We start from the raw sequence: 24926 nt of genomic DNA on the forward strand, positions 1-24926 counted from the left end.
TTACTGCCAATTATACATATGGAACATGGGTTATGCAACAGCCAAGGCCTGGGAAAGAATGACCCATCCAGAAGATGTACAATGGGTGGGCCCCAGGCCCTGACTCACCAAAAAGCTGGCACTGCCCAACTGGTTGGGCTGAAAGGGTTCAGCTGTAGCGCTGGGGAATCCTGTCCAAGCACTCTGTCCTTACCAGTGTATTTTTCTCATGGTGCCTCTGTGAGGGCCTAGGAAAGGATCCCACGTGCCCCATTTCTCAGGAAACCCATTCCCATATGGGATACTCTGATCATCCTCTGAGAGAGAAGGAGGGAACAACCAAGAATCCCAAAACCATTTTGTTTCACCTAAATGTTTCTGGAGGAACACAGTGCCCTGAAAGCACGTTGCTATTTCCACGCCTGCCTGTCTGTATTTGAATTGGCAGAGCCTCTGTCTCAGAACTTGTACGTGGAGCCATCAGTCTGACCCTACATCTGAGCGGTCCCTTCTGCAGAGCAAAGGGAAGCAGAGCAGCAGTGCTGGCAGCACAAAGCAGTGCACACACATGGCTGTGGTTCTGCGCTCTCCTCCATCCTCCCATTCCTTCCTACAAAGACCAATTACTGTTTTTTCAGCCCATTCTGAAACAAGCTGCTGACATCTGGGATGCCTTCTCCAGCTCCCTCCTTTATACCGGCCATACGACAGCTTCCTCCTTAGCAGACCCGAAGCCATAGAAGACTCCTGGAAGAAGGGATTACAAGAAACCTCATTACTTCCTTGGTACCTAACTCTTGTTTCCAGGCACACCGAACATTGCACTCCAACATCTGCCATCACAGCCCCTCGGTCAGAGGATGGATGGTCCTCTGTTACTCCATTATTTGTGACAAATACGGGTGTGGTGCAGGGACATCGCCCAGCCACGGGGTGGCAGTGGGTCTCTATCCCTGCAGCTGGAGCTATCCCAGCTATTTCCAGTTCAGCCATCCTCAAAGAACTTTTAAATATACTTAAATTGATAAAGAGAGCAAGGAAAATATGGTTTCAATTACATTCTCAGCAAATCATTGTTTTATATATATATTTTTTCCCTTTATAAATGTGTAAGTAATTAGGTAGAGATCCCCAGAGTTTAAACTTTGAGAAGTATCAGTTATTTCCAAATGGTTTAGACATATGTTGGTGTCCTGAAGAAAACTGGAAGAGATGGATCAGCTGATAACTGCTTTGGACAGTTAAAAAAAATTAAAAAAGAAAGAATAGAAAATTACATTAAGACACCTCGATTAAATCACTACTCTCTCCAAATATTTCTCATCAGTAAATGAATGCTTGTCCGTGCTTCAAAAACAAAGCTGGCTTCATTTTTACATCTTAGTACTCTTGAAACATACCAGCTTCACCTATTTGATTGTTTGGGCTGACAAACATAGCCAAAAACTTGTCCTCATGGATGAAGGAAAGATTATTGAGCCTGGGCAACAAAACTGCAAACACATGGCTCTGCACTGAAGTCTTGCTTTGGCACAGGGCTGGCAGACCAAGAGCAGTGCCTCCGTGAGCATAACCCATGGAGCTGGACACAGGGTTGGAAAACCAAGTCCTGCTGAATGCTTGCCACCCCTGCCAAGAACAGCAGAAGGGCACAGCCAGGAAAGATGGTAGCTTTCAGCTGTAAACACTTGTTGGCTAATGGTTGGCCTGAGATGGTGATTTGTGCCATGTGCTCACAGATTTATACCAGCAACCAACTTCCAGACTTGCTCCTAGGTAAAATGTGGTGTTGGCATTATTTATACAGCATCTACATGGAAACTGTGCTCAGCGCATGGTTCAGCTGAGCAATCCCTGCACTTGTATAATGGATATGCACCATACAGCATCATAGCAGACTTCTCAGATAAATTAATTACACAGCTGCCTTAATCTGCCAGTTATTTACAGGAGTTTTTTCCTCACAGCATCACGTGTGCATGCAGAGGGATCCGCGCTCACTAACCCAGCATAACTGTCTGCTTTTGCGAAGTTTATCACCACGCCTGGAGCTGACGGAGTTAAACAGTGAACAGCACAGTTAATTACTATGTACTGCTAACCTCAGTTGCTGGTTCATTTTGAGACCCTTTAAAATATGAACTGTGTATTTTACCCCTATGCACTCTCTTAATGATTTGTTTTTTTTAGACTGAAATCACTTCCAGCCATCAGTTATACTCGCGGTCTCTACACATGCACTTCTCCAAGCACAAATATTTCTTTTTCCTATTGGTCTGCCAGCCCCTGTCAGAGCAAATTTCACTTTAAACTAAATGCTATGATACTTAAAACCTCTTGGATTATTCGGGCTGCTAGTGTGATCTATGACCTTCCCCAAATGACAGCTGAACTTTCCAATTTGCTTGTACTGCTAGGGAACTGAAGAACACATGCTGAAGAGGAAAATGTTCCTGATGTGCACGAGTGAGGAGAGATTTCTTAACAGCTCTGCTTATTGATACTCGCCCCTGATTCCTAACATCCAAATTAACCCACCCATCTTGTATCCTGGGTGCCCTGACATCATTTAAAAGAGACCAACCTAGAGCAGGAAACACCAGCTAGCATCCCCCAAAATCCTCCCTTCCCTTCCCAACCCCCTCCCCATTCCCAGAGCTGCCAAGATGTGACAGGCTTTGTGGTTTGTCTGGGAGCCTCAGGCAGGACACACTGTGCCAGCAGCCCTCCATGGACATTCCCACAGCAATCTGCAACTCACGTGGGCCTGGTGCAGGCAGGGAGGTTCTTGAGGTTGGAGCTGTGATCATCAGCACCTGGGTGCAACTGACCACAGAGCAGAGCTGCTTTCTGGAAGTTTTCCTGATGCAATAGACACCTGAGCCTGTCTGCACTAGCGTTCACACTGTTAACGGTGCTGGTGATGACAAGCTGCTCTAAAATGGGTACTAATTCCTCCGGCATAAGCAGGGCCTCAGAAAGGCAAGTCCCGAGTAAAAAGCAGCACCTTGACGTCCAACTAGAAACCCACACGTGGAATGCATATATCTTAGAGCAAATCCAGCAAGAAACACTGCTTGGGAAAGAGGCATGCAGCAGTACAGCAAGGATCGTGCCCATAAGAAAGAGGGGGTGGCTGCCTGAGCAGGTGAGCATGGCCCAGGAAGACAGCCTTGACCTTTGTGGGTCAGTTATCACTTCAGGAGCTTGCATTTCAGAACCTAAAATTCTTTCAGTTCCATGGTTGTAAGCCTACAGTTAAAACACCCTGAAATCAGTGACCACTGAACATGAAGTCAGAGATAAATGTTACTTGAGCACATACAGCACTTCCACCTCCTCTACAACTTCAGCTGTTTCTCTTTTCACTCTAACCCTGTTCAAAAGCCCCATCTACCCACTCCTGATTCTGCATCAACAAGGCTTACACCAGGCTTGTGCCCAAGAGACTCTCAGCTGCTCAACAGGGATACAAGTTTTGGAGTGAACCCAGGGTTTACTCCTTCTGGTTGCATAGGTGAATTGCTTCCACCTGTGCTCCCAGGGCTGGTTATGCCCCTTCATTAGGTGCTCCATCACTGGTTCAGGCCATGACCTAACAGCTCCCATAAGACAGCATGCAGGCTCTTGTTCATCACAGGCAAAAAAAGCAGAGCTAATGGTGGTGGCTATGTGGAAAAAAACTTGTAGCTGAGAATTTGCTTAGTGCTATTGTGCTCTTTGTATCTGTTGTTGTTTCCATAAAAGTAAGTAGGAGGCATTACTTTTGGAGTGACCTACATATATATGCTGCCCAAAACAACTGCTCTTCACTCAGCATGACCCAAGGCAAGGCAGAAGGTTGGACACCCATACCTTACTGTCTTTAAAAAACAGTTGTAACTGTCAAAACAGCCCCCATGCGTCCCCCAGACAGACATTCAGTTTGGTGCAGAGCATCCCCAGAGTCCTAATGTCTCATTTTTGTGAACCTACCAGTGTTTGACAGCACTGTTGATAACATATGGTACAGTTACCATCCTACATTTCCATATAAACTTCCATGCCATAAACCCATCATCTCTAATGCCGTATCAAGTTCCTGTGTATAACAGAGTAAGCTACATTCAAACCAATAAAGGCTGTATTTTTCCCCTCAGGAGGTACCAAAGCCATGGAAATGGAGCACCAGTCCAGATTTAAGACAAGCACAGCATTATAACCTGCCTAACTGAGATGCTGCTTAGAGACTGGAATACTCACCAACAAGAACTGCAAAGTTTGTGGATTTTCCTCTCTTTCTGTTGATATTTGCTACCAACTAAAAAAAAAACACACCATGAAACAGTAGATGTTCCCTCTGCTCAGAGTGCAGTGATTGAGAAGATGATTCTCTGAGAAGATGATTTACTTCTTTGTGCCAGCTACTACTTTGGTTTTGCTTCACTGGCCATAAATTTTCTGTCCTTCAGAATACGAACATAAACCATCAGTTATAGAGAAAGAGCATACAACTGAAAAGCCTTAAAAACACACAGAAAAACCTAATGTTCTGTAACTGTAGATTCTCCCACTACTGGTAATGACGTTAAACTATAAACCACAAGTCTCTTAAATTCTGTCTCTCATGGCCCCACTTTCTCCCCTATCTGTGAAGCTTTTTTTCCATACTTTCTATCCCTCAAGCTCAAGTGGGAGAGCTCTGTGGCAGAGACTCTGCCTACACACACTAGATCTGCCTCCACATTAGCATTCTAATACTAATCTTCGTTTAATAATAACACTGCATCTGCTCAAAAGATAAGAAATGTCAAAAATGAACCTGCATAGTGCTAATTTAGCTCCCTTGTGCACAATGATACAGCTTCTATGGATGTGATCATGGCTCCCCTTCCCTGTGATCCAGTTTTCTTCACTGCAGTTGATGACTTAAAGTTTCCAGTTGTTTCTGGACTTGGTGCCCAGTTGTATCTCAGCACAATGCCACTGCTTCTTCCATGTAATTATAAACAAATGCAAATCTGACAATTGCAGATAAGTGAGCACTGTGTCTTCTGTGTCAGGCTCCAGCTATGCATCAAGCAACAAGCATGCTAAAATTCACAGGTGGGAAGGCAGCATTTAAAAGCTAGATTAACAAATAAATTTCCAACTGAATGGCAAGAAATGGTAGAAAAGCAACCAATCCAGATTACAGCCCACTCAGCTGTTTCACACAGCCATCAGGCATCAGAGTAACTCTGCTAACACTCCCTCACCCAGCCTTACAGCTCCACCACATGGCAGGGAGTTTCCCAGCTTTCAAGTGTGCAGTCAGAGCTGGAATGGGAAGCAAGAGTTCTGTCTTTCCATTGTAAGCCTGACCGAAACATCTCCTGTGCTGTTGGCTCAACATCTGGCCAAACCCACTGATTAGATATAGCCATTTCTAAAAAAAATTAATTAAAAACTAAAACAAATAAAAAAGCCCTGAGAAGTAGGCAATAAAAGTCAAGGAAGATATCTTTTCTGTCTTTTCCTCCCCCGCTCTCCTTGGGCAGGCCAAAGTACGTGTGTCAGCTCCATAAACTGAAGATTACATTGCCTTAACCTTAACCTAGTAATACATCTGGCTTGAGACAGTTTTGGGCCTCTTTTACTGAGCTTCAGTGATGTCAGTTGGGTACAGAAGTTTCAGCCAACAGCCTGACCAGAATGAGATCCTGAAGTGGCAGCTTCACAGAGGTGACTTCTCACTGACCACATCAGCTTAGGATTGGTCCGCATCTTCCACATGCTTCTGAGCAGCCTTCCACTTTCCAGATGAGAGGTGTTTCTGCTTCCTGTGCTGTGTAATAGAGCAAGCAAATGCACTCCCAGATAAGCTGTTGGAGTGGAAATACAAGTTCTCTGTGCCCTGAACTGAAGCAGTCCTAGCCAAACAATTATTCCTTAAATTATCTACACAAGCTCCTCAAACCCAGGCACTGCCACTTAGCTCTGCTCTTCACAAACAGGGAAAAGCATTCCCTCTTGTGCACAAACACCCCAAGCCACGACAACAGGTTGCTGGCTGATAGGCGTGCTGCCTGCAGGGCTCAGCACCAAGAGCCAGGCAGCTCAGCAGGGAGGATAATCCAGATGCTGGAGCGAAGGAGAGAGAGGCAAAAAAAAAATCTGCTTTGCTTTGATTTACAGCTGTGGCCAATAAAAGCTTTCAAAGTCTCTTCTGCAAGTTAACGTTACTCGGGATTTGCAGTGTTCACTAGAGCACACAACGCAAGGGGAGCATTATTACCAATACACAAACATTAAATGTTTTTGCCACCAAGGATGGTTATGGAGATTTGAACCAGTTCTGTTTATCAGCACAGGACTCCACTGAAGCCTTGTCAAAATTCATCCCTAATCAGCCATCATTTCAGTGTAAATCAAAAAGGAAGTCAATCTCAATGTCTCTTAGCACTTTCTTCTCCCCCTAGCATTGGCTGTGAGGGAATGAGCCAGATAGGCACAGATGTTGCATATTTTCTTAGAGATCTCTATCTTGGAGTAGTATTATTATGCACAAATTTTTAACTTTGAGCAGAATGAAAATAAAACGTATCCATACTAAAAGTTGGGTAGGGTGCCTTGGAAAAAAGAGGGACAAAGCTTAAAGGACTTAAAAGCCAGAAGGCAAATAAAGGCTTCAAAACTTCTGTTTTAACTTCACAGTTTAAAGAAGTCTTCCAGTTCTCTGGAGGAAAGAGAGGGGAAGGATGGGTCTGTCACCATACACACAGGGCTGAGGCTAATAAAGAGATTTACAATCAACAGAATTCCAGCAGTTTGGCAAAAGAAATGGATATGTTACATTAATTTGTATACCAGGGACTTGTTTGCAGCACACGTTCGGTTCAGACAACAACCATTAGAAATATCCCACTGATATATGGGACATAAAACAGCCTCATTGCAGGTTTCATTTTGAATCCTGTGAGCACGCTTATGCACAGCACACAAAACACCCTTCACTTTATTACAGTTTTAAATCTTTCTTCCAGGTCTGGCCTCGCAACCGCTTGTCTTGATAAAATAGGTCACTTGAAAAAGGAAAGCTCAATAAAACGAATTACAAAAACAACAAGATTAAACTGATTGTGCTGTTTTTGTACAGTGCAGCTGAATTCTGCAAATATGCTGCTGGCTGTGGTTTGGCATTTAACAGCATGCGATCAGTGAGAAGGAGGAAATTTTATTCTCATTAACTGTTGCAGATTTACTGCAGTGAAAAAGGGCTATGTAACCTGAGAAGTGACAGAATGGAAAGATCAAAGCAGCAGTCTGGAAACTAAATAAACCTTCTGGCTACTTCCTGCAAGGAAAATTCACTCTGGCAATGTAAAACAGAGTCCAGTTAAAAACTACTCTCAGTTTTATGAGCTGTCACAGCAGCTTGAGTGGTTTGGACCAGTCAAGTTTAGAACATTATATTTCCTTGTTTTTGTCTCAGATACTTCTGTAAGCAGTTTTATAGTTTCTTTTTCTTTTCTTTCTTTCTTTTTTTTATTTTAAAAGAGAAAAATAAAATTCTTCTCTTTTGGTTGAAATCGAGAAGGTCACAGCTAAACTCATTAAAAACAGGCAGGTCTTCATTTGCACATTCCATTCCCATTTACTACGTTTTAATATTTTACTTTGAGATTTATAAGCAATGTACATTTGCTTTAATAACTCTTCCGCATTCTGTTCACTTATTGTTTAATATAAGTGCAAATCAGTTTACAGAGCCCAGATGGCTTGTAAGCAGGGAGCCAGTCTATTCCTAGCAGCACATCTGGAGGGACTAGAGTGGCAGACAGAACGTGGGAATTAATTAATGTTACATTTCTGAAGAGACAGACTCAGGTTTGGGGGATTTTTTGGTAAGACATTCCAAAGCAGTTGAGCTAACTGCTGCTGCATTTTGGCATTCTTTTAACATTCTTAATAGCCACCTAAACCGTGCTGGTTAAATGAGGCTAACTGCAGGTGGAATATAATAAAATACAAAGCAACTAAAAAAAATGTAAGAGACGACTGTGAGTGAAAGAGGCCCCAGCATCTGATATTCTAAAGGAGCTGGAGTGCATTAAAACCTCAATGCTAACTCTTCCCAAACGACATCTGCACCGTGCTGAAGGGAAAAAAAAAAAAAAGAAGTCACACCTTTAAAATATTCCTAAGCAAGCTATTTCACCTATTAGCATACTAGGGCAATTGTTCAGAGCAATTAAATAGCCCTTACAGTAAATTAAATGAGTGCAACACGATCCTTCATGATTACGGACCACACACCTCGGAGCAGTGGTGTGGTCTGGTCACAGAGCAGTGAGCAGTAAGGAGAGCTCTGCTCTGCTGGAGGCTCCGGCACCTGACTTTGGATGAGAAACTTCTCCTTGCCTTTGGGCCCCTGCACACCTTGGGCTCTTGGTGGCCAGGGTGGTTTGCTGCGCTGCGGACATCAGCTGCGTGCTGGGAAGCTTCTCCTGGTACAGACTGAGAACACAGGAATAATAAAAAAGCAACCAAGCACATCAAGAAAAGTGCTGTATAATAAATACCATTTAAGAAGAACATTGGCTTTATTTGGCTATTCCCAAATCAAGGTGGTGCTGGAGCCATTCCTTTGTGCTACAGTAATCAAAACCCCTACAGGGCAGCCGATCCTTACCACTATCTTTTAGATGCAAGATCTTCACTCCATGCATTTATAACTCCTGAGCAGATGCTGTTTTGATGAATACAAAGAAATCTCTTGCACACAAGCAGATCATAAAGGCTGCACCAACCAACTCTGCATGCATCATCGTGTCAAGCCATACAGAGCTGCATCTGAAATTTAGTGAAAACTTCCTGATCACATCCAGTTTACCTTCTTAAAAAAACTTAACATACAGACATTACAACGGAATACAGTAAAAAAAAAATACAACAGCTACAAACTAACAATATTTTTGTGGGTTAAAAGAAAACAAACAGAAAACCTTACTTATCTCAAGAAACTTCATTGGTTCTGGGCCTCTCTTTAAGGACTTTTCAATTTCATTTCAGTGGGATTTACAATTTGCTAATACCGATGTGTGATAAACTAATAAAACTTGCCTACAAGGTTATAGGCCCAATTTACTAGTAAAAACTAATTCAATTCTCTTGGGAAATGCAAATTAAATAGCATCCAAATGGTAGAAGCTGAGTACAACATTTTCTCTGTGTTGCAAAGAAAACATGGGGCTTTTGGTATTGTTTTGGTTTTTAGATAGAGCTTGAATATGGAAAACAAAAAGTAAAACAGAACTAAATGACATCACTGCAGTAAACATCTGAAAGCAGAATCATATTGTAATAACAATTTACACTCTACTGGCTTCTAGTTCCATTAATTGAAAGGTTTTATACTTCTGTACATTCACCTCTGAGTCCCACCTCTAAGGCAGAAAAGCATTCAAATAAGGAGGAATGGAAGATGCAGATATGGTCATTTCTGGCCCCCCCCCCTTTTTTTTTTGTAAAGATAACCAAAAACCAACAAAGCCACCTTTTACTGTCTACTCACACATCAGTTTTCCCAAGCCAGCACCGCGCTGGTGAAAGGCTGGGAAGGGAGAGCTCAGACTTCTAAACAAACCGCCTGATGCTGAAAAGTGGTGTTTCGAAAGGAGGATCCAATAGACTCCATAGCACAGTTCTCAACTCCAGTCATTTCTTTAAGAAGGTTCTTTTTATCAGAAAGGTATCTTGTAGGGCTTAGAAACTAAGCAAGAGATGAAATCCTAACTTCAGTGCTTGAGAACAACAACATAAAATTGCTTGCTGTAAATCTAATTGAGGATGATGATCGATATGGAAGACAGGTATGAATCCTGACATAGAAGATAAGTTACGCGTCCAACAAATTTAAAAAGTTGATAAACATTTATAAAGTGCCTGTTTGCCACGATATGATTCAGCTGCTGTATCTGACTGGAATGTGAGCTATTCAGCTGTGACTGAGAGGTTGCAGAGCACTGCAGAAGCTGACAGCAATATTGGGGTACAGCCCCACCCAGGTTCTCCCCCTAAGAATATTCACATCTTATATCCATCAGGGTACTCAAGCAGAAAAGCCTATGGATACGACTATTCTTGCCATCCAGTAGGGCTGTTAGTACATGCAGACATTACAAAGGAGTAGCTTAGCTAGAGAGAACTGAAGCCACAGTGACAGTGCCCCCCATGCTGCCACCAACACCCATGGCCATGTACTGAGCCATTGAAGCCCAAACCACCAGTTTTCACCAACCCAAGACACAAACTAAGTTTTGTATACCTGTGCTTCCCAACAACAGACACAGCTTAACTGAAGTTAACGCAGAGCAGTCTGTAAGGTCCTGGCTCCATACAATTAACTCACAACACATCACAATGACCTACGATGGAGAAACAGCTACAGATTTGGGTTGTGAATCCAGGCAAGAACAAAGATGTCCCATCAAGGACAGAAACAGAGCCATCCCATAAAAACAGAGTCTGTCTGACACGCCAAACCTCACTGCTTCCTGGGAAGATGTTTCAACTGCACTCTGCTGAGAGGACATGAGTTCCCACACCAGGATGTGCACACACACAGAAATGCCTCATCTCAGTGAGAACTAAGCGCAATGAACAGCTCTACCATGCTTTGTAATGGGGTTAAAGGATTCTGTATTGGAGAAAACTTCCTCTGCAAGAAGAAAGAAAGAATTTTGGCTAGCTCTAGCATTCCTAACTATTAATCTTCCTAAAGCTACAGAAAGAGAGAACTTGGGAACTCTGATTAAGATTTTACAACAAATTGGCTTTCGCACTTAAAGTCTGTATTATTATCTAGTTACAGCTGAGAAAGGTTAAAAAAATTTTTCCCCAGTGGGAAAGAAAAATACTGTGGAAATCTCCATTAGAAGATACTCAGCCACTGCTATTATGCCTGTGTTTTAAGAAATAATTTACAGAAAGTAATTAAAACTTGACAAATGACCAGAGATTCCTGAAGCTCTCTTTCAACTGGCCTTTCTCCCTTGCAGCTCAGACACCAAGCTGTCATCGCTTCAGCCAAAGGTGAAGGATTTTTTGTTTGCTGCAATCATAAAGCTTTCACTCTATATTAAAAGTTATCAGTACCAGAAACCGTGAATACAGATTTTAGCAACAGATGAAAATTTCAAACCTATGCCTAATAAACATTTGCTTCTGAAAGACAGTATGGCAATTCAAATCTGATAATGTAATCACAGAAGCCAATAGAAAAACCTGGATACAAGCTGTCAAAGCAGCCTCCTCAGCCACATACATTCTGCTGAATTGAAAACATACCTGATCATCTGTTTGCACTCTGCTCCAAAGCTTGGAGGAAAACAGGAGATGCCGTTTATGTATTTTATCACTCCTGAGTACATTGTATTCCAAAATAATTCTATTTATAGATATCTTACATAGCACTACTACTCTTTTCAGAATATAGTTCAGAAAGAAGAGCTTTAATCTAAAGCTGTGAAACTCACAAGATAGAAGCGTTGCTGGTAATACACTTCTAACAGCATCTTGGATCCCTAAAATGAGGTGTGTCTGATTCCAGATCTGTGCTTATGTGCAACTTCTCCTTTCTGCTGATGAATACCAGAAACAACAATTATCCTCACCTGCTTTATGATGTGGTCAGAATAGCATGCAAATTTACAAAACAAATTCAGGGTTAGATACTCCTACAGTTCTTTTCAAAGTTGCTCTGTACTGCAGGAACTCATCGTCCAAGGCAGCATTCTCAACTCTGACAGTAGTCAGTAGTCTAGTTTTCAAAGGGAAGTACAAGCAACCCTATAAAGGGAAAGTAATGTCTTTGAAAAATTCAACCCTTGGGATATTCCACCTGGTTCAACAAATCTGTAGATGTTCTTATTGCTAATACTATTACTTCATGCTTCCTTGTTAAAAAATAATGGGGAAAAAAAACCCTGTGCTAGCCCAGGTGCACATGAACAACTTTTTTAATCTCCTGCTTTATTCATGCCTACCTACATAAGACTGTGCAGCACGTCTGGGTATGGAGATACTGTCTCTCTTAGGCAGGGACTCCACAGAAGATTGCAGTGATGTCCACATTGGGTTACACAAAAGTCAGTAATTTCATTGATTACACATCTGTATACGTCTGCTGTTCCAATTCCCCTGAATTTTCTTGAATACAACTTGGTGGAACTTCAAAGGCAGTCCCTGGACCTCTGCTAGAGTTAACACAGTCTACAACTAAAGAAGCACGTGGTTTTCACCATCTGCTCCATGCAGCGTAACTGGTATAACAATCTGATACATGGCAGCTGGTGTGGGCTGATTTTCCTTATACAGGTATTACTGAATATTGCTTATGGTGAAAATCTTTTAGGCAACTTGAGTTAGGCTGTGATCCTTGAAAACCTTCCTTACAGATCCCTTTCCTTGGCTCCAAAAAATTAGGTTGGTGATGAGACAGGCTTCAGTCCCAGTAATGCCTCCCTTATAAATGTACTGGGGCACCAACACTAGTTCAATACCAGCAGTTTCTCAATAATGTGCAGGCACTAGAAAGGTCAGGTTTTATGACTGACTTGTAAGTACATTTATGCAGGCTCTCCTGAAGACAAGGAGAAGCCCTAATCCACGATATGAGCTAAGAAATACCATCAGAGGAATTAAAGTGCTGATGTATTCTAACTCTTCCTCACAGGACTGCAGAAAAAAGAAGAAAAAATTACTCAAAGTTGAGTAGAAAAGTCTCCTCATGGTCGTTACCTACCTCAAATTTCTCAGGCCACGCTTACACGGTGGAGAAGACTCCTTACCAGCTCGCCCCCTTGCTTAGTAAACAGCTCTTTCTACTAGAAAATAATAAAGCCTAATACATCTATATATATGTATGTAAAAATCAAGACCAGAAGACAGAAACACAATGACTAAACGCATAATAAAGTATAACAAATGAGAAGACTGAAAAACATGCATTTACTCATTATAAAGCCACCCCCCTTCAAATTCACAAAAAATGTTACCATTAATTGACAATCGTAACTCAACTTTCTTTAAAAAAGTTTCTGAAAACATACCCAAATATTAATAATAGAAACACGAACCATTTTTATAACAAAAATCTAGATTTATTAAAAGCTGGAACTGGTTGAAAACAAATCCCTGACATAAGGTTCTTGTTAGCTTTAAACTGTAAGCATAAAAATACCCTAGAATTATGTTTTGGTATGGATGAAATGTACACTATATAACACATAAAAAGAGCCTTGACTTGCTGCTATTATTTTTAATTAGGGTCTCTAGCACGTATGGTTTTACCTTCCAACACCAATTCAAATTTGGGAAAAGGGAGGGTCTGACTCTTCAAGCTCATGGGACTGGCAATTCCACGGCTCATGCCTCAGAGCAATAATGCATTTTACATTAGCTCTAAGCATCAGGAAATCCTGGCTTCTGGCGCCAAGAAGTTCAAAACGATAATGACACACATCTGAAAACTAGGATTCGCCGTCCGACTGCCAGTATCTATTCTATCAAACAATTCAGTCCTGCTCTATTACAAATGGGACAGAACGTTTGCAGCAGTACATGCTGTTTCCAATTAGACTGTGTCTGGACTGCAGATAAACCCATGGAGCAATCATAGAAAAAAAAGCTTTCCTAGAAAACAGAATTGTAATGAGAAATCGGAATATTCAGAGGGGCTATCAACAGCAGGCAATTACTAAGTTTGTAGTTAGTCAAACTAGTTTTTCTGTCCTCTGTTTTTGAGGCAGCCCTTCAAAAACCCCTAGAGACATTACAAAGAAGTTGTACAAATGTTTATTTTAGTTAAGGATATACAAGGTATGCTTTGCTACTCATTTTAGTTGGAAGACAATCAGATGAAAACGCATCTTACCAATGCAACTCCCTGAAAAGGGTTTGAAATTTGAGGCTGAGTGATCTACTTTAACTCTTACCCACGGACACTGAAGATCCTTCCCAGATGTCACAAAGACTATCAAGAATACACAGGCATACAGTCTTGTAGTTAATACAGAAACCTGTTGTCTCCTAGGCTGTGTGTCTATGCAAAAGCTGAGAACTACAAGCCACATAGTAAGACTCCATAAAGCTCACACTTCTGTCACTTTCTCAATCACCAGCATGTCCTGAGATGAAGGCTGCCCATTTGGAAACAATCAGATAACATGGTGTATACCAACCTATCACTGACCCTTTCATTAAAGCATTAATCATGTTTCATAAATATGTTAACAATATCACTCTTACTGGAGGTTTAGCAACAAAATTACTTGGCAAGGGAACTCTTCCTGAATTCTGTACCAGTATCTCCTTCTCAAACATAAGCTGCACACAAAGGGTTGCACACTGATCTGAACTTGATCCTGAGTATAAACATTATTTTCCCCCTCAAGGTAACCCATCTTTTTAACTTAACATTCTGCTTTCTAGTGTATTACAGGTAGAATGAAGAAATGAGTGTAACCTTCCACTGCCCTGTGAAAACTACAAGAAGCCAAGGTAAGACAAAAAGCTTTTGCTTCACCTATGCATAAATTAAATTGCTCATATTTTACAGTGACTTGAGCTGTAAGCATTGAAAACAGTGTTAACACTTTGGAAGGCAGCAACTCTAACCACAGTTCTGGGCATGTCCAAATAGCATCAAGTTAAGTTGAATCCTGTGTTTCAAGTATTTTCTACTAGAGAGCAGAGGTCAATGATGCTCTATGAAAGGAGTTTCCTAAATCTTTCATGAACTACAAAGAAAAGGACCCTCTTCTTTGAAAAAGGTCTTTTCTATTTTGAACCTGTGAGAGAAGCCTACTCAGAAATGCAAACAGCAATAACTTGCTAAATGCAGGCAGGGAGAGGTCATTAACCAGTAGGATAACTCAAAAAAAAAAAACAAACCACCACACCTCCCAGAAGTCAAGGCAAAACAGGTATCTTTAGTTCATTTACCCTATCACCAAAAATAAACACCATGAGTAATAGAACAGATAATACTTTGGGAAGACTTAAGGTAAAGGGAAACAAGTGCAGAAGGAGTTTTGGTAACTGAGAAACTTATTTTCAACATTTTAAGACTACAGGAGAAAGTATTCTTCTAGGTAATCAACACCTGAAAAATGTCTTTAAGTGGTCTAAATAACAGTGTCTGAACATTACAGTAATTGTCATAATGTAGTTATGACAACGTATTATAGTTTTACTTTTCTGTAGCTTTTAGAACACTATTATGGATCATAACATGTATGTTAACATATTAAAAAAACATGCAGTTCAAGAAGGCAGACCAAACCTGCATTTTCAGCATCAATCACTTCCATTACGAAAGCAAAAACCAAACAACAAAAAACCCTATAAAGAAACCTGATCAGCCATTTTGTGATGTGGGTTTTACGACCCTCAGGGCTCCCCCTTCCAGCTCAGGATATTCTATGATTATACACATTCTTTACAAACAACAACTTACCTGCTAGAGAAGGGATGCTGCCCAACGAGGTCTCCATTTTGAAGATGATAGTCACTGAAGAAGTCTGGACTCACCGCTCCATCGGGTGCTATGAGGCCATCTATAAAAACAAGGAAGATACAGAGGCTGTAAGAAGGAGCACAATTTCAAGGCAAGTGGGCAACATACTCTGTGCTGGTTTGTGTCAGAAATTTGTTAGCAACATGGAATGTTTCTGGAAGGAATGTCAAGCCACAATAATACTGAAAAAGAGCAACTTCAGCTACAACAGAAAATTCACCGGGACTCCACAACTAGCCTACTGCCCTAAAACACAGCTGTACCCAAGGAAAATTCTCTTACCTCTTCATCTTATGATCTGGAGAGACTATATCAAGAACCATACTGTCTGCCCCATCAATGAAAGTGAGCACAGAGGAAAAAGTAATGAGAAGGGTCAAACACAGGTCTACTGTAACAGCATAAAAGCAGAAAAGCAACAAAGGTTTTAATTCATCAAGACTCTGCCTCTCACCACAGTATCTTTTAAAATTGGTTTAAGAAAGCAAACAATCAACAACAGGAAAGCAGCTTCAAAATCAACTTTTTCCCCACATCCACTATTTCAGTGTCTTCTTGCTATTTATTTCCTAAAAAAGTGGTCTTTTTACATGATGTACTCACAAGAACACATACTACTGTTTTCTTTTGCTTCTTTTATATTAAAAGCATTAGCATACAAAGAAGTAAACATCTGTAAGGCCAGTAGTATTCCTTAAAGGCTTTACAGTCTCTCCTCGCTTTATAAAGAAAAGGAAATCAGGGGCTGACATCTTCCCTCCGTTACATCAGCGTAAATCCAGAGAGTCTTTGAAGTGAAGTCAGAGAACTGACCCCAGCTGAATGAGAGCCCAGCTTAACTCTTTCCTGTTCCCATCCCCCAAACTCATTCCTTATTAATATTGAGGGCACAGATATTACCTGGTAATAATAGGCTCTCACTAGGTAAAACAATTTAATTAAAACAGAGCCTATCTTGGTTTGTTTCCATTATTGTATGAAAGTGATCCAAGCTTTACAGAGCAGAAAGCAGCCCAGGAAGAACCAGGCAGAAACAGGTACCTTCTGATGGACAATTTAATAGTTTACCAGAGGAGAGAGATTCCTAATGACTAGGAAGTTACAAATACCATTCCACTTTAAAAGAAAGAGAGATAAGACCCAGGGAATCACAGGCCACTTAGCTTAACCTCTGTGGTTTCAAATCTACTAAAACTGCCTGTGCAGGAAGCAGTGGAAAGTTACTTACAGACACACGGGCTTAAAGATGACGACTCAGGCATTCAAACAAATCTCCCTGTGCTTTATGAATTCACCTGATGTTTTTTGAAGATAATATAGTGACAAATGATAAAAGGAATAGAATTGACACATCTAGATTTCCAGCAGACGTTTGATGAGGTGCTATGGAGATTCATTTAGAAGATAATACCTCATGGGAAAGTGACCAAATACAATGCAACAGATTGTAAATGAAAAATGCTAGCCATGATCAGACTACATTTTAGCTGCACAGGATAGCTGTAAATGGCTATATTCTAATTGTATACATGTGCATACAGTATGTGAAAGGGTATTACTTGATAAGCAAATATATTGGCACAGATCTGTATTACTGTCTTTCAGCATGCTCAGATAGACACAAATGCTCTGTGATAGTGTAAGAATTAAAAGGAGCAAAGAAAAGGGAGGAAAGCTGAAATGGCTGTTATTGACACATGCCAAGGTTTCCTATCTGCGTATTTTTCATATCAGCATTTTTGCACGTGGAGCATTCCACAGGAAAAACAATCAAATAAGTGACCGTGTTTTAAAGAGGTGAGCTTAAAACTTAATAAGTTTATCTGCTTTCAAATATCTCACTTCCTTTCTATTAATAAAACATGCATTATATTTTTACTCTGAGACCAGAGTTAGCTCTGCTCAAAAATGTCTTCACTCAAGAGTGCTAAGATTCAAGCCATAGCACTCAGTTCTGGCTCATGAATTTAAATGAAAATGGAAGCACACGGATATCAGCAGCACCAAATAACGTGCTTACAGGTAAAGGACCATCTGTTGTTATGTACATTTCAACACAAATTAGGGTTAAGTACCTTCAAAGCAAAGGAGACACCGAACTCAAAGGTAACTCCAGAGATTCTACCAAGTTTTTGAGGTAGAGTTAGATCACTTTTCAAGAGATACTTGATATATCATTCCAATAGGAATTGATATATCATTCCAATAGGAACTCACCTTGTCAACAGCAAACTAATATTGTTAGGGCTAAGGACAGATATGTACTGTGTGAGCTATCAGCACAGGTCACCAAAATGCAAACGTGTCACTTCTGACTGCACAAAAGCTATTATTTTTTCTCATTTCTGACCAGCTCTATCCTTCAGAAACCCAAATGCCTACTCCAACTGGTACAACAATCTGTAGCCTTTTTAGAGAAAAGTTACATCCGTTCTGGCCACATCTCCAAAGTATAAGTCTGGCAGTTTAGAAGCACACCATTACTGGCACTTGCTGGAAGGAACCTGAGAAGAGAATCTGCATTTTGAATATATTCCCTTAGTCTAATACTTTCTAAAACAAAAGCATTTTTCAAACATCTGCAGAACATATCACTGGAAATCTGCCCCTCCTTACCGGTCAAGTAGCAATTCCAACACAAAAATCTTTGTTCAGGTAACATTAAGCACGTAACACAAATGCTTAAAAACTAGGAGTATCACTGTTAGCAGTGAGTTTCCACTTCTAGCTCATACTGTTTGGAAAATAAGTGGCCCTGTTAAACGAGCAAAGGTTTGCTGCCTGTAAAGCAAACACCACAACAGGCACACTGTCACATCTTTAACTCAGGAAGCCTGAAAAAGACTTGATGCAATCAGAGAACCTGGTACCATACTACACATGGCTTACACTGCTCATCTTGAAGGTCCAGTACAGTGAAATAAAGCTGCAGGATTCAGAAAGGACAATAAAACTTACCACTACAGAGGCACATTGCTACATCTGATGTACATAACCACACAGATGAATAAGAATCCTTAAGATCTGATATTTTTTAAGAATAAATTTTGAAATGCTACTGAGGTATTGCATATCTATTTTTTCACAGTAACTACAAATAAAACTTACAGATTTCAGTGGTTTTATTTTTCTTATTAATATTCCAGCAAATTCATCCAGAGTCAGAGTTTTGTGACTCATGCTTCATAGCAAAGGACTGGACACTCGTATGGAAAATTCAAAAGCCACACACACATACACAGCTATGCAGGAGTTTGAAAAGGAAATAAAACCACAAGCTTGAGAGCATAAGCCAGCTCCTAGTTGTTAAAGGTTATGAAGACATTAATCCAGTGGGCAAGTTATTTCATGAGATCTCCCTGCAGGGTGATACTGTACCTGGAAGGTTTGGCAAGAGCAACCCCTGGAAAGAGGATACTGGACTAGATACATCAGCGGCTCAATCCAGTATGCCCACTTCTATTTTCTTACTACAAAATCTTTACAGAGAGAAAGGGCAAATTCTACATGAGATCCCCCAGAGCTATGCCAGGATGCACCATTAGTGGGAGTAAGCTACTATTACTCTTTCAGAAGATATAAAAGAACTAATCTTCAATATGAAATGACTCCTCTCAATTTTAATTATCAAGTAATAAAACTTTTCATACAATGATCTCAAAAAAAAATAGAATTCCCATTACAAATTCACATACTTCTTTAGATATATGACAGCACAGTTAGACAATGATTCACAGAATGATTGCCTTCTGCTCAGAAGCATACATGTGGCTTAATTAAGATCTTGCATCAAGTTCTTCAAGAAAGTTTCATTACAGGACTAAAACAAGGCAGAACAAAATGCAGCATCAAATCCCATAGCTGTACTGCTCTGTGAATTTAACAGCAATGAGACAAGGCTTGTGTTTGGTTAAGCAAACAAGCTATGAATGTAAGAAAGAGCTAGGAGAGAACACAGCTGGGCCACCATCCTTTAGATCAGTAATCATGGTCTGCTAGCTGAGGTAGACCTGTTCTCATCTCTAAGGACCTGCCACGCTTTGTACTCCAAGTGCGTGGAAAAATGGCACTCAATTCTTCATTAACACTTAGCAAGGACAAACAAATCCCCAGCAAATATGAATCATCACTGCTCCCACTGACACACAGAGGCAGCTGTACCAGTTTGAGCATTCTTTCTACAGCAACAGGCCAGATCCTGGTTTCAAGTACAAACAGAGGTAGCTATCCCAACACTGAATACTAACACATGCTGCTTACCTGCGCTGTAGTAGAGATCAGGTCTTTCCAGAATATCTCCTTCGTGGATGTAGGGCTCAATAGGATCATCCCCATACAGATACTGCTCACTGTCATCCATCTGCCGACTCTCCACCATCTCCAGCCACTGAGAGTTGTGCCATCGAAATTTCTCACTCTGGATTTTTTTTGCCCATTCCTCATCATATTCCTGTTAGTAAAAAAAAAAAAAAAAAAAAAAAAAAAAAAAACACTAAAAATGACCACACAAGAGGTTGTGATGAAGAATAGACAAAGACCTATTTGGTTTAACAGGAAATAGCAGAGGAATTTAACATCAGCAAAAGATTCAAGTTTCAGCACTCAGAGCCTTAAATCTTTTAAGTGTGTAGAATACTTTGAGCTAAAAAGGCAATGATTTTCCAAACACTAGGCCTCATTTTGGTTTTGTACGTGCAGCAGCAGTACAATCTTTTCTTCAGTTTGTAACTCTGTATTGTCCAGAAAATTCTCTTGCTTTGAGCAAGGGAGTCCCACCATCATGGTCTCCTCACTTGGAGTGTCAAGAAGAGCCTATTACTGCCAATTTTCAGAGGGAATGCAGGAATTAAACACTAACACTGGCCAAATACTGTTTGATTTCATTAGAATCATAGAATGATTTGGGTTTAAAGGGACCTTTAAGATCACGTAGTTCCAACCCCTTGCTATACACAGGGACACTTCCCTCTAGACCACGTTGCTCACAGCCCCATCCAGCCTAGTCTTGAATGCTGCCAGGGAGGGGGCATCCACAACCTCTCTGAGCAACCTGTTCCAATTACTCAAGAAGAAGAATAAAGGCTGCGATAAAACCAGTTAAAAGTCTTTGTTTCACGAGCACCAGAAAAACAGGATTTAATTCTCAGCTTCCTGACAAACTTCAAAATAGATTGCTACTTTTAATATTGAACACCCACAAAATTAGCACACAACATTCTTGAATAGGTTATGGGGAGCAAAGACAAAACTAAAGCCAGAGAAGAACCTCTCCAGAGCACTGAGGGATACAGGATAATAGGTATAGGCTACTATGGAAACAAAAGGTGGTCATGAAATTTCAGGCTGGAATACAGCCTAACCACACTCTCTGATAATGTGATACTCAATATAAAGGAATATCAGAAGGAAAAGGTATAGCAGTCAGTGCAATCAGCTGTTTAGAAGGCTCCTCTAAGCAGACCAGACTGTCTGGGCTGTTGATTACCACTGAGCAATCATAGCCCTTGTAGTACTCACATTTTCAGTACTACTGGAAAAATAGGACACAACTAACTATAGGCACTTGTGAACATATTAAAGCTACAGGTGTTATCGATTTAGGAAGATCCACAAATAATGCACAGTGGCTATTACCTTTTTAAATCAAAGAACTGTGACCAAGAACAACATTCATAACCAATAAAGCATTTCTGTTTGTGGGAAGCAACATCCTTGTGAGGCAGGTCCCAGCACATGCACCTCACTGCCTTCTGACTTAACTCCAGGAGAGACAAAAACTGAAAATCATTTCTTACCTCAAGATAGTTAACATATGCTCTAGACAGACTTCCCTCTGAGATCTAGCTGGAGCACTTTTAGGTTTTTAAAATCCATTTTACTTAGCCCAGAAGGGAAGGAAGATTGTTCATACAATTAACAACGTCTTGGCTGCAGAAGTGGTAATTTCTTAAACTGCTCCAGCTAGACATGCAAAAGCAGATCTGTCTACAACGTGAGGTTAAAAAAATAGCAGTGAAGACAGAGTAAGTTGGCTTAGTAGCTCAGGTTAAACTTCTAAAACCCCTATGGACCGAATTTGAGCTTTTAAGCTTACTTTATAGTCAGCATACCTTGTCTTCACTGCTGTTAACCTGACATGGGTACCACACTGTCTATCTAGCCTTTGCCTTTTCCATCCTTCTGACTGCTGGTAACACAAAAACCAAGTGGTTCAGTCCTTCTAACAGAAGATTCTCCAACACTGCTAACCAGCCTATCTCAAGGCTCCAAGATCCCATGGGGAATCATGCTGCATTGTACAACCACAAACCATTATGCTACAGCAGTGGGTTTCAAGACCGTTTTACTTGGAGGAAGAACAAGTTTGTTCCTCCTGGCTTACAGCAGGAGGTAAACTCCTTTTTGATGAGACATCCACGCACGCTGCAAATGTGGGGCCCTGATCAGTCTGTGATATCATTCTCTATTTCTCAGAATCCACAGCAGCAGTTATGTGATCTAATTCCCCTCTGCACCACCCTGGCACTCAAGCAGTTCTGTTCAACACCTGCTCTCATGCACAGCGTCCATGCACAGAACAAGCATCACCTGTGGGATCTATAGAGGTTCCCGTCCCTGCTAGCCTCAAGCAAAATTCCAAGTTCCTGTCAACTGTACAGTAATGCAGTATCCTTAGGGAGGAAAACAAATCAACCAACCTCACACCTCACACCATTAGGAAAAAGAACACCTCATGCTGTTTCTGCTTCTTGATATTTCCCCCACACATGCACACTTCAGCTCTCAATTAAACGGAAATCCTAGAGTGTTCTCTGGGAAAGGAAGGCTAGGCATCAAAATCTATAAAATGAGCCAGAAAAAAAGAAAATGAAAGCAGGAGTTTCAGTACCACCCGACAAGCATCTTGGAAACATCTACTTTGCTGCATCTGCCAGAGATAAAATGTGGACTATTATATCAGCCCTCAACAGTTGTGAATTACTTACAAGCTTTAGAGAAACACCTTGTAACTGCCAAAGATCACACTGTAGTCTTAGCAAAACTATTCCCAGAAATCACGATTGCGAAGAGGTGGAAGAAAGAAACAAATTTAACAAACAGCAAATTAGATTAATCCATGGGAAAGCTGAATTCCTTTCACATTACCTTGTTTACTTCTAAAAGTTCCCAAAAGCATAAAGGCCAGTAGCTAAATCTCTATTTCACATTTACCATCAGTGAACTTTGAAAATGGGTCTACCTCCCAGAAATTAAAAAACAAAGGAATCCCACGTAGCCAACACCACTGTCCCATTCCACACTGCTGTTCAAACTGGCTGGACATTTCCTACAAATAGGCATTAACTTAATATACTCCTGAAAAAAAATCAGTTAACACCACTCGGATTGTTTGGTTGTTTGTTTTTTTTTAATTACTTTTATTTAGACAGCAACAGGATAGAATACCCCTATGCATTCTATATTTCTCTTCTTACGTTAGGAGGCTTCAAACCTGCAGGTATCCCCCCTCAATCATCCATAAACTTCTAGAAAACAGGTTGAGCAACTGACTGGCAAATTACTGGTTATGAGACTGAACATAGTTTCACATTACTTACAAATCCCAAGCTACCAGTTCAAACAGATAATCTAGTTTTTGGGTCTGTAACCTGCATTTCACTATGAATGACCAATAAGAACAAGGAGATGGCCATGCCAGAATAGGATCAATGATGAGCTGTATCAAGGGTTTCATTCTGGCAGCAATCCTAGAAAAGGATGATTTGCAGCAATCTCAAATGATTTACATAACCTCAACACAAAAAAAGTTCATTTAAGTACTGCATGATCGAGGATACGTCTGTAGATTTTCCACAGAAATGTGCAGAAACACCACTGGGTAAATGATTAATGGAATAACATCAGAATGGAGGAAAAGCTGTAAATGCAGGACTACAGCCAGAAGGCACAAAGAAACCAAATTAAAGAAACCAAATTAAAGAATTTTAGGACAAAACAATTCCCTAAAACACAGTAAGGCTTCCAGTAATTATACTTTCAGCTATTAAAAGCTTTTTTTTTTAAAAAAAAAAAAAAAATGAAGTGCGCCTTCTTGAAACTAAGGAATGCCTGCAAAAATTAAACCAGAAAACTAAACACTATGGAGACAAACACAGCTTTGTCCCCTCCAGTGCTTTTGAACACCAGTCCACCAGAAAAGCAGCGGATGGAATGTGCCTATTCTCCACCCCTCACCCCAAATACAGCATGGGCAGTAACATAAAAGGAAGAATCCTGAAGGTTGATTTTATTCTCTTTGGAGCTCCCTGACATCACTGTTTTTAACATTCGGTTTCCATAAATCCAGAAGTGACATGGAAGATGTATGGTTTGACTCTGCAAGGAATGTGCCATCCTTTTTGAAGTTCTGCTTCCAACTTTGTTTACTACTGAACCATTGAAATATTATGAAGCGTTAACTGGCCTATTATCAGAGCGTGTCTGTTCCCTATCAGGGGTCCCTTTTGTCACTGGCTTCCGTCACACCTTGTATCTGATTAACACACTATAGGATAACATAGAGCTACACAGATCTGCTTTGTGTTCTCTCACAGCTGATGAAAAACAGATTTTCCTTTTCACTTTAATGTGGTTGCCCTTTAATTGGGTCTGTAATAGGGTTCATTTGATGCGATTCCTCATACTAAACTAAAACTGCTATACAGTAAGTTGAACGTTCGTTATGTTTAAGGCCATAGTCAGTAAAGTGATATGTTACATTCTTCATTATTTAAACATTCCTAAAACATACAGTTTACAAGAAAGGTTAAAGTAACCATTTTTTTTAGTTAAGGAAAGATTTATCTTGTCTAGCTAACCAAAATTTAGACACTTAATTTAAACTACGCACCTCTATAAAGCAAGGATAGAAACAGATGGTATGGATCACCTTCTGTGGGTGTCTATGATACCTACCTTAGGCTAAGTAACACCAGAGGGCAATTCAGTGACAGGTCAAAAAAAACTATAACTTCTGCTGGCACAACTCATGGTTACCTCTCTGCAAGTGGGCTCATCACTAAATATCTGCTGATAGCAGACCAGTAAAAACCTACAGAATGGAATTAAAGGCAAAGAAGAAACATTCATGTCTCCTAAGCTTAGGTGTGGACATGAAAAACGCTTTGCAGAGGATTCCTGTACTGTCAATAACTGAAGAGTTCAACTCTTTTTTTCCTTGAAGAAATTAGAGATATCTCATTGGCCAACTGTTACGAAAGTAACAGAGACCACTGGTTTGGCTCACCTTCCTAGTTTTTCAATCCCAAAGAGTAAGCACCAATGCTAGAATGAAATCTGTAGGGTAGGTTTATGTGAAGACAAAAGAATCAGAACTCACATGCCCTGTAGCACGGTTATTTGTCTT

The 24926-nt window shown here is 40.5% G+C and overlaps 1 protein-coding gene and 1 long non-coding RNA gene across 8 annotated transcripts in view; one reads left to right on the forward strand and one right to left on the reverse strand.

The window, feature by feature from the left end:
* Positions 1–24926, forward strand: part of LOC116230483 (uncharacterized) — a 47550-nt gene that overhangs the window by 4990 nt on the left and 17634 nt on the right. For 3 of the 4 annotated variants that reach the window (XR_016469105.1, XR_016469103.1, XR_016469104.1), the window contains exons 2-3: positions 4119–4237; positions 14434–14502. This is a non-coding gene — a long non-coding RNA (uncharacterized LOC116230483). Of the gene's footprint in view, positions 1–4118; positions 4238–14433; positions 14503–15266; positions 15453–24926 lie in introns of those variants that run through there. The other variant, XR_016469106.1, reaches the window with a different exon arrangement.
* Positions 1–24926, reverse strand: part of KIFAP3 (kinesin associated protein 3) — a 65664-nt gene that overhangs the window by 2746 nt on the left and 37992 nt on the right. For 2 of the 4 annotated variants that reach the window (XM_031595664.2, XM_031595663.2), the window contains exons 18-19: positions 19781–19970; positions 15461–15560 (exon numbers count right to left, since the gene is read on the reverse strand). In XM_031595664.2, the coding sequence (XP_031451524.2) occupies positions 15461–15560; positions 19781–19970 (290 nt within the window). Of the gene's footprint in view, positions 1–7738; positions 8794–15460; positions 15561–19780; positions 19971–24926 lie in introns of those variants that run through there. The other 2 variants (XM_031595660.2, XM_031595662.2) reach the window with 2 other exon arrangements.

This window comes from Phasianus colchicus, chromosome 9 (assembly GCF_987193195.1).
Source record: "Phasianus colchicus chromosome 9, bPhaCol1.hap1.1, whole genome shotgun sequence".
In the NCBI taxonomy this organism is placed as follows: domain Eukaryota; kingdom Metazoa; phylum Chordata; class Aves; order Galliformes; family Phasianidae; genus Phasianus; species Phasianus colchicus.